This window comes from Emiliania huxleyi (assembly GCF_000372725.1).
Source record: "Emiliania huxleyi CCMP1516 chromosome Unknown EMIHUscaffold_203, whole genome shotgun sequence".
NCBI lineage: Eukaryota > Haptophyta > Isochrysidales > Noelaerhabdaceae > Emiliania > Emiliania huxleyi.
Window position 1 is genome coordinate 117,845 of NW_005200571.1, and position 8,697 is coordinate 126,541.

The 8,697-nt window shown below is 64.2% G+C and overlaps 2 protein-coding genes across 2 annotated transcripts; both read left to right on the top strand.

Moving 5' to 3' along the window:
* Window positions 1-2,909: 2,909 nt before the first annotated feature.
* On the top strand, window positions 2,910-4,823 carry EMIHUDRAFT_234334 (hypothetical protein; the record flags this gene model as incomplete). Its single annotated transcript, XM_005781344.1, has 6 exons — window positions 2,910-3,001; window positions 3,272-3,851; window positions 3,907-3,977; window positions 4,085-4,190; window positions 4,347-4,379; window positions 4,626-4,823. The coding sequence occupies 6 exons, from the start codon at window positions 2,910-2,912 to the stop codon at window positions 4,821-4,823; spliced, it is 1,080 nt and encodes a 359-aa protein (XP_005781401.1).
* Window positions 4,824-5,585: 762 nt separating this feature from the next.
* Window positions 5,586-8,061, top strand: EMIHUDRAFT_234335 (hypothetical protein; the record flags this gene model as incomplete). The annotated part of the gene is made up of 2 exons (XM_005781345.1): window positions 5,586-5,672; window positions 7,420-8,061. 2 exons carry the CDS (start codon window positions 5,586-5,588, stop codon window positions 8,059-8,061), a joined length of 729 nt encoding a protein of 242 aa, XP_005781402.1.
* Between the last annotated feature and the right edge of the window lie 636 nt (window positions 8,062-8,697).

Genomic DNA, 8,697 nt, shown 5'->3' on the forward strand with positions numbered 1-8,697 from the left:
GGGGTGTGGTGAGAGTCGACGCTCGACCGTGTTCAAGAGGGAACAGTTTTCTTCTTGTTGTAACATCTAAGACTAAGTTTTGTTTCATAAACAAAAGACAAAACCGGATGGCGTGGAGGCGGGGTCGTGCGCGCGCATGGGCCACATCAGGACGGCGCGGCGAGTCAGTCAGTTGTCTCTCAAGAGTCACGTCACCCGGAATCCACACTGTCACTCCAAATCCATAAATATCTCGTTTGCAGCGCATTTGCAGCGCAATTTGCTGAAACGATGGTACTTGTTCATCATTCTAGCCCTTGTTTTTTTTTGAGCTTAGCCTTCGGTGTTATGAAACAACGCAAGGCGGACATGGCATGTCGCTCTCGGGCCCACAGACATCCCGCACACTCGCCGCACACCCGCCGCCCCCGCGCGCGCCCCACCCCGGCCGGGAGAAAGGGGAGTGACAGTTTGGGACGGCGACAGCCCGAGTATGTTGAGTCCTGGCTCAACAACGCAGATAACAAGAGGGGGTGGTCCGGCTCACGCGCCTCGAGCTGACCGATGTTTTTTTTTGAGCTTAGCCTTAAACGCAGGATGGCAATGAAACTTTTTTCGTGCGCCGCGCTTTCGTGCAATGCGCCGCGCTACAATTCTCCCGCGTGGCTGCCCGTCTCCCCCATCTCGCGTTTTCATGGTCCGTATCCCCAAGGAGTCCAGAGCGGACCGCGAGATTGTCCTTGCGGCGGTGCGGCAGGATGGCAGCGCGCTCGAGTATGCAGTTGAGGAGCTCAAGGCGGACCGCGAGATCGTCCTTGCGGCGGTGCAGCAGAATGGCAGGGCGCTCGAGTATGCAGCGGAGGAGCTCAAGGCGGACCGCGAGATTGTCCTTGCGGCGGTGCAGCAGGAGGGCAGCGCGCTCGGGTTTGCAGATGAGCAGCTCCCGGGTGTGCTCCAGTATGCAGCCATGCGGCTCAAGGCGGACCGCGAGTTTGTCCTTGCGGCGGTGCAGCAGTGTGGCTGGGCGCTCGAGTATGCAGCGGAGGAGCACAAGGCGGACCGCGAGATTGTCCTCACGGCGGTGCGGCAGAATGGCTGGACGCTCGAGTATGCAGCGGAGGAGCTCAGGGCGGACCGCGAGATTGTCCTTGCGGCGGGTGCTCAAAGCGGACGGCAAGCGCTACGGTAAGCAGTACATGATTGCGCGCTCCGAAAAGGCCTACCCCGAGTACGTGCTGCGGTACACGCTTCCTTAGCTCGCCTGACGCCTCCCGCTCGCGCTCCTCGGTGCGTGTACTTTATCTTTAATAAAAGGCCCTGGCCGGCCTGGGCCCGGGGCACCTCCTCTTTGTTTTTTTGCATTTTGACATGATCCATGAAAATAAAAATTCTGAGTGGCAGCGCGAGGAGATGCTCTGGCTCTGGGCGAGCCAGCTCAGGGCTGACAACGAATCGCTCCGACGTCAGCTCAGCTTGCGTGATGCCCCATCCGCATAGGCAGCCCACAGACGCATTCACAATTACTCACCTTTTACGCGTTACTTGGTCTGGTCAAAGATATCTAGATAGAACGTCTTGTTGCGCAGGTAACAGCAGCCATGCAGGACACGGAGGCGGATGCTCTGCAGCGGATCAGAGACGATCTTCGTGTCTACGTGGAGGCCAACGTGGAGGCTGCCCTTGATGACACCGATGCCAGAGCAGGTTGTGCCAGCCTGCAGCAGCAGCAGCAGCAGCAGCAGCAGAGCACCACCTCAGGGTGCAGCGTCAGCAGGCGGTACGTCAGAGGTTTATGCTGCCACAGATGTGCGCGGCGTCTTGGGGGCAGCTCTGCAAAATTTATGCTTCGGCAGCACCATCCAGGTTAGTGTCTGTGTTGACTTTGCCTCGGCTGGCTCCATGTTGACTTTGCCACCTGACCCGCCCAGCATGCTGCGCCTAGGAGTAGCCCTAGACAGCAGTCGCATAACATCAGCAGCAACAGCAAGTGCACAAGCGTGTGCACCTGCTGCGTCGCCGCCGCGCAGCACCATACCAGGGAAGCGCACCCGCACTTCAAACAATCAGAACTGATTCAGAAATCGGAGTACCATGTGTTGTCGAGTAAAATATATGATTAATATGATGACACAACGCCGAGCACCGCGCTGCGAGCCTGTCGTGTGTGTGCGGTTGTCAGGAGCAGGAGAACCATGTGTGCCCCCCTGATCGTCCTTACAAGATCCTGCTCGTCCTCGTGCAGGACGCTGGACGGGGACCCCCCCTGTCCTCCTGCTCCTTCCATCCCCCATTTGGGTTGTCTGTTTTCTTTCTTTCTTACGATGCTCCTTTTGCTCCTTTTGGTACCTGTGTCGAACCTGTGTCGGTGAGAGAGAGTTCCTTTTTGTTGAATTCTTTCTTACGATGAGCTGTCACAGCGCCAGCGTACAGAGCACACAGCTTCAAAGCACAGCTGACAGGTGTACTCGTAGACGTAGTTTATTTTTGCTTGGGCGGCCCTCATGCCGGGGTAGGTAGGGTAGGTCTGGGCCCTCCCGTCGGGGTTTTCCCTCTCTCCACGCTGGAATTTTCACAGCAGAAAAAGAAAATTTCCGGCGAAATCACGATGTCAAACGTCCCCAAATGGGTGATCTGACTGGTGCTTGTATGTAGGGCCTGAGAGTGGCCTGCCATGTCACAGGAACGACTGTGGTTGCAGGAGAGTACCACCATCCATCACTTTAGTTGGTATAGTACCGCACCTTGACCCATCTCGTGATTTCTTTTTTTAGTTTCCCATATAAGTAGGGAAACACATTGTATTGCTAAAATTCTCTCTCTCTCTCTAAGTAGGGTAGGTAGGTAGGTCGAAGTGCACCGTGCGGGCGGGACCGGTGGCGGCGTGGACGGAGGTGCGCGACTGGCCCGAGGGCGCCGCCTCGCCCGATGCCATGTTCCAGTCGCCTGCCGAACTCGCACGCGAGCACGAGCACGACCCGCGCGTCCCCGCCGCCAAGATCATCCTGCGCGCGGCGGAGCCGTGGTCACCCGACACGCACCAGCGCGGTCATCACGACTCCCTACCACGCAAAGGTTGGAACCCGCCAGCAGAGGCTCTGCATCCGCATGCAACCCCCCGGTCGGCTACTGCCAGCTTCTCCTCACGGTCGGCTACTGCGGCAGGTGCTCGCGGTCGAATGATGTCAGCGTTCCTCCTCTCGGTAACGATGCAAGCGTCCCTGACCGCCTCCTGGCAGCCCGTGCCGGCTGACGACGCTTGGCAGAGGACCGCCCGCACCTCCTCCCCACCGAGGTCCGGGCCGACAGCGTCGGCGGATCAAGCCGGCAACGTCTGGCTCTTTGGCGGGTACGCCGAGCCGGAAGGGAAGCCACGCCACGTCGTCAACGACCTTCTGCGCTACGATGGTGGCTCCGGCTGGCAGCAGCTCCAGGAGCCCATCGACGTCACGCTGAAGGGTGGCCGTGTCCGCGACAATCGGCCGGGCCCTCGGCTGGCGACCGCCTCGTGCGTCGTCGGCGACGAGATGCTCGTCTTTGGCGGCTGGGACCCGCAGACGCCGGGTACGGGAGGCGTGATCCTGGACGACGTGTGGTCTCTCTCCCTCGCAAAGCAGACGTGGCGCCGGCTCGCGGCTCCGATGCCCGGCGGCCCCGCCTCTCGGCACGTCGTGTGCAACGTGGGCGGCACGGTCATCCTGCACACTTTCCGCTGCCTCGACTCGGTCCTAGTGTGGGATGCGGCGAGCGAGACGCTCAAGGAGCAGCCGACCAGCGGCACGCCGCCGAGCAGCCGCGGGCTGCACGTCGCCGCTGCCGCCGACGGGCACACGCTTGTCGTGTTTGGCAGCGCTCTGGCCGAGGACGCGGCTGCCGTGAAGCCTGCCCGACGCCTCGTTTCTCTTTCTTGCTGCAGGCGGGGCGGCCAAGGACGGGCAGATGGTCAACGATGCCTTCGCCCTGGACACGCGCGTCGTGGGAGCTTTGGCCGCGGTCGGCCTGTGAATCGGCGCCTCTTCACCGCTCTAGCTCTGCACAGGCGCTGCGGAGCATCGAGACCTTCCTCAAGCTGTGAACAGCGTCTCTTCACCGCTCTGGCTCTGCATAGGCGCTCGTGGGAGTGGCGTCCGCTCGCGGCAGGAGCCGGCGAGGGGGCCGTGTCTTGCGCGGAGGCGGACCAGGACCCGTCTCTCAAGCTCGTCGGAGCTGCGGCTGTAGGAGAGCGGCCCAGTCCGCGCGCCGGCGCGTGCGCTGCGCCACTGCCGTGCGGGCGCGGCATCGTGGTTTGCTGCGGCGCAGAGGCGGGCGGCGAGGGGGCTCGTGCCTGATGAAGGGTGAGCCGCTCGTCAGCCGCCACGTACGGGTGTTAGGCGGGCGGCGAGGGGCTCGTGCCGCGCGCAGACGTGTGGGCCCTAGAAGCGGCATACGTGTTCATGTATCCCAACCAGCGCTCGAGAGGACACGTACTCCGCTGTCTTCACCCGCATTCCGCGATGTACTCACTGGATTCCTCTCCGTTGTCTTCACGCGGTGCTCTGAACACGCTGCGCGATACCGTCTTCCCGCCCTGAGGTTGGCGTACCCACAACGTAGGTGTGGGCGCTAATTAATAATTAATAATTAATAGTTCATGATTAATTAACACGTAGGTGTGGGCGCTCACGCTCGACGACTCCGGCGGCGGGGAGTGGAGCTTGCTGCTCGGCGAGGATGCTCCGAACGCGCCGGGCCCGCGCAACGCCGCGACGCTGTCGCCGGTCGGCAGCGGCGGGCTGCTGCTGCACGGCGGGTGGCGGCCGTTTGTGAGCACGTACGGCGACTCGCACATCCTCAAGGTGGAGGCGTGACGGAACCAGGCGCCAGAGCGTGGTGGGAGTGCTGCTGCATACGCCGACTCGCCACGACTCGCCACTCGCGCGCCCGCGACTTTGAGGGTGGAGCAGGCGTGAGGAGGAGGCGGCGGTGGCGGCGCATCGGGCCGAAACGGGCCGCCCCGTGGGGCGTGGCCGCGGCGCACACAACGCATGTGTGCTCACGAGAGCGAGGCGCGGGGCACAGATTCACCGTCACCCGCGTCCCCGCCGCTTGCGGTCCTCCGCGTCTCGCGCGCCGAGTTTTTGTTCTTTGTGTGTTTTGTGCTCGCGCTGCTGCGTGCTGGCGGTGGGTGGCGCGAGCCCCGCCCGCCGCCGGTGCCGCTGCATCCATGGTTGAATGCTGTGCGTGTGTAGACTGCGTCGGGTACGTGTGCATACATGTTTTATGTGCCACGCGGCGCGGATATATCGGGCTCGATTGGACGGAGGAGAGGGACGCGTAGCGGGGGGGGGGGGGGGGGGAGCACAACCGGAACCGCGGGGACCGGCGGGAATGAGGGCGTTCTAACTGCCATTGGCGGTTGCACACAGGAGGTGAGGTAGGTAGGTAGGTAGGTAGGTGAAGAACTGAAAGAACAGCCAGGCTCGGACTGGACACCACAGGAGGTTAGGTGTGAGGAGCCGGGCGATAAAAGAATTCACCCTGGCATACGTGCTTGTGCTCCTCCTTCGCTGTCCCATCTCCTCATCTCTTTCCCGCACTGGGCGGGGCGGTGGGCGGGCGCGCGGTGCGGCATGGCATGCGTGAACGAAGGCGCTCTCAAAGAATTCGTCCTGCACGGCGTCTACATCTTGCTTGTCTTCCATCAGAACTCAACATATGTCGTCAATCGTGCAGCAGAATGGTCCGCACGTGGACGCGGTGTTGCGAGGCGACGAAGCGGCGGTGCGTTCGTGGCTCGAGAGAGGCGGGCGAGCAAACACCACGCGCGAGCATGGCGAAGTAATCGGCATTACCCTGCTGATGGACGCCGCCGTCGGAGGCCACGAGCGGGTGGCTACCTTGCTGCTGCAACATGGCGCTCGAGTCAACCTGCAGAGCAGCAAAGGCGTCACCGCGCTGATGACCGCCGCTGGAAACGGCCACGAGCAGGTGGTCGAGCTGCTGCTGCAGCGCGGCGCGGAGGTCAACCTGCAGAGCAACAACGGCGCCACCGCGCTGATGCTCGCCGCCCACTGCGGCCACGAGCGGGTGGTCGAGCTGCTGCTGCGGCACGGCGCTGAGGTCAAGCTGCAGGACAGCGACAGCCGCACCGCGCTGATGTACGCCGCCGGCCAAGGCCACGAGCGGGTGGTCGAGCTGCTGATACGGCACGGCGCGGAGATCCACCTGCAGGACAGCAACGGCTGCACCGCGCTGATGAGCGCCGCCCAGCAAGGCCACGAGCGGGTGGTCGAGCTGCTGCTGCAGCACGGCGCTGAGGTCAACCTGCAGAGCAGCGTCGGCTTCACCGCGCTGATGCACGCCGCTGACAACGGCCACGAGCGGGTGGTCGACTTGCTGCTGCGGCACGGCGCGGAGGTCAACCTGCAGGAGAGCGTCGGCGGCACCGCGCTGATGTATGCCGCCAACTGCGGCCACGAGCGGGTGGTCGAGCTGCTGCTGCAGCACGGCGCGGGGGTCAACTTGCAGAAAAGCGACGGCGCTACCGCGCTTATGCACGCCGCCCGCTACGGCCAGGAGCGGGTGGTCGAGCTGCTGCTGCAGCACGGCGCAGAGGTCAACTTGCAGAACAGCATCGGCAACACCGCCCTGATACTCGCCGCCGACAAACGCCACGAGCGAATGGTCGACCTGCTGCTTCAGCACGGCGCAGAGGTCAACTTGCAGAACAGCAACGGCGGCACCGCGCTGATGAACGCCGCCAACAAAGGCCACTCCGCCGTCGTGCTCCGCCTGCTTCGGGCTGGCGCAGATGCAAAGGCTCGCGCTGCAGACGGCAGGTCCGCGCTGCAGTTCGCCAAGAAGGAGGCGGCCAAGGTTCTAGCTACTGCCGGCGCCGCCAGTGCTCCTGAAACGGACCACGCCGGGTGCGTGCGCGCTCTCATAGAGCACGCAGCGGCGCTGAGGGAGGCGCAGGCGGCGGAGAAGGCGGCCGAGAAGGCGCTCGAGGCCAAGGGGCGGCGCGAGCAGCGCGAGAGGGAGGAGGCGGCGGCGGCGCGAGAGCGCGAGCAGGCGGCAAGCAGGCGGGAGGCGGAGAGAGCGACGGACGAGGCGCGCCGGGCGGCGGATGCTGCGGCGCTGGAGGAGCAGAGGCGAGCCATTGCGGCGGAGGCGGAGGCGAAGCTGGCCGCTGAGCGCGCGGCAGCAGAGGAGACGCTGCGGGCGAGGGAGGCGGAGAGGCTTGCGGCGGAGGAGGCGCAGCGAGAGGAGCAGCGGGCGGCCGCGGCGGCGCGCAAAGCCGCTCGGGCAGAGGCGGCGCGGCGCGAGAAGGAGGCTGCGGACAGGAGGGCGGAGGAGGAGAAGGCGAGGCGGCGCGCAAAGGCGGCGGAGGCAACGGCGGCCAAGAAGGAGGCCAAGGCGAAGAACAAGGAGGCGAAGAAGGCGCCGTCTGCCTGCACGCTCGAGGAGGAGCGGAGGGCGAAGGCTGCGGCAGAGCATCGCGCACAGGAGGAGAGGGCGGCGCAGCTGGCTGCTGAGCAGGAGGCGGCGAGGCGAGCGGAGCGCGAGGCGGCTGAGCTAGCGGGTGCGGCAGAGCGGGCGGCGCTGCGCGAGGATGCGGAGCTAGCAGAGGCGCTGCGCCGGTCAGAGGTGGATGCGGAGGAGGAGGCGCTGGCGCGTCGGGTGTCGCGGTGCGAGGAGGCGGTGAGCAGCGAGTCGACCGGCGGCGGCGTGGAATTGCCGCGGCGTGTCCATCGGCTGGAGGCGAGCCTCGGCACGGCGACCGAGGGCAGCCTCGAGGAGCGGGTCGGCGCCATCGAGCGCTTGATCGGGCCAGAGGCGGGAGAGGCGGCGGAGCAGCATCTGCCAGTCACCGAGCCGCTTGCTGTATCACTAGCGGACGCCGGCCTCGACACGGGGAGGCCGGCTGCCCCAGAGTCCACGATGGGGGGAGAGACGTCGTGCATCATATGCTTCGAGCGGCCGAAGTCTCACCTCGCGGTGCCGTGCAGCCACTTGTGCGTGTGCCGTCCATGCTCCGCGCTGATGCGAGAGTGTCCTTATTGCCGCGAGCCAGTGATGATGTGGCTCGCCCCGCGCCCTGTCTGATCAGGTAAGGCTAGTTCCATTTCACTCTGACACGCTAATCTTGAAAACGTCCAACGGAGCTCCGTGTTGCTCCCAGCGCCCTCCCCCGCGCTTCCTGCGGCCATGGCCGATGATACTAGTATGAGAGGTCATCTGGCTACCGCGAGCGCGACTCAACTCGCCGACGTCGTCCGATGATTGTGCCTCAAAGTCAGCCTCCGGAAGCTATCGTGGGGTCGAGCCGGCAGTAGCCGTGACATGTGGTTCCACCACCCCTCGTATGCTTTGCCTCTGACCGCCACCGTTCCCAGGCTGCCAAATGGGATGGAAAGGAAGGCTCGGCGAGCGTATAGAAGCGTGCTCGACCTCGTCGTGGCAACCTGCACGGCAGCGCTGGTAGGCGCGATGAGCGTCGTGCCACCTGACCCGAGACGGGTCGCAGGCGTCGTACCGAGCGCGTCGAGACCGTGTCCTGATGTGATCTGCACGGGTGAGTCACGTCGGCGTCAAAGGAGCGACGTGCGACCTGTCAGAGCTTGATCTCCGATCTCAGCGGCGTCGAGTCATCTCCGGCGCGCGACAAAGGTACATCCACAGGACGCGCAGAGGCAGCTGCGACCCCGGCGAGTGTACTGATAGGTCGCTCGTTGCTCCTTT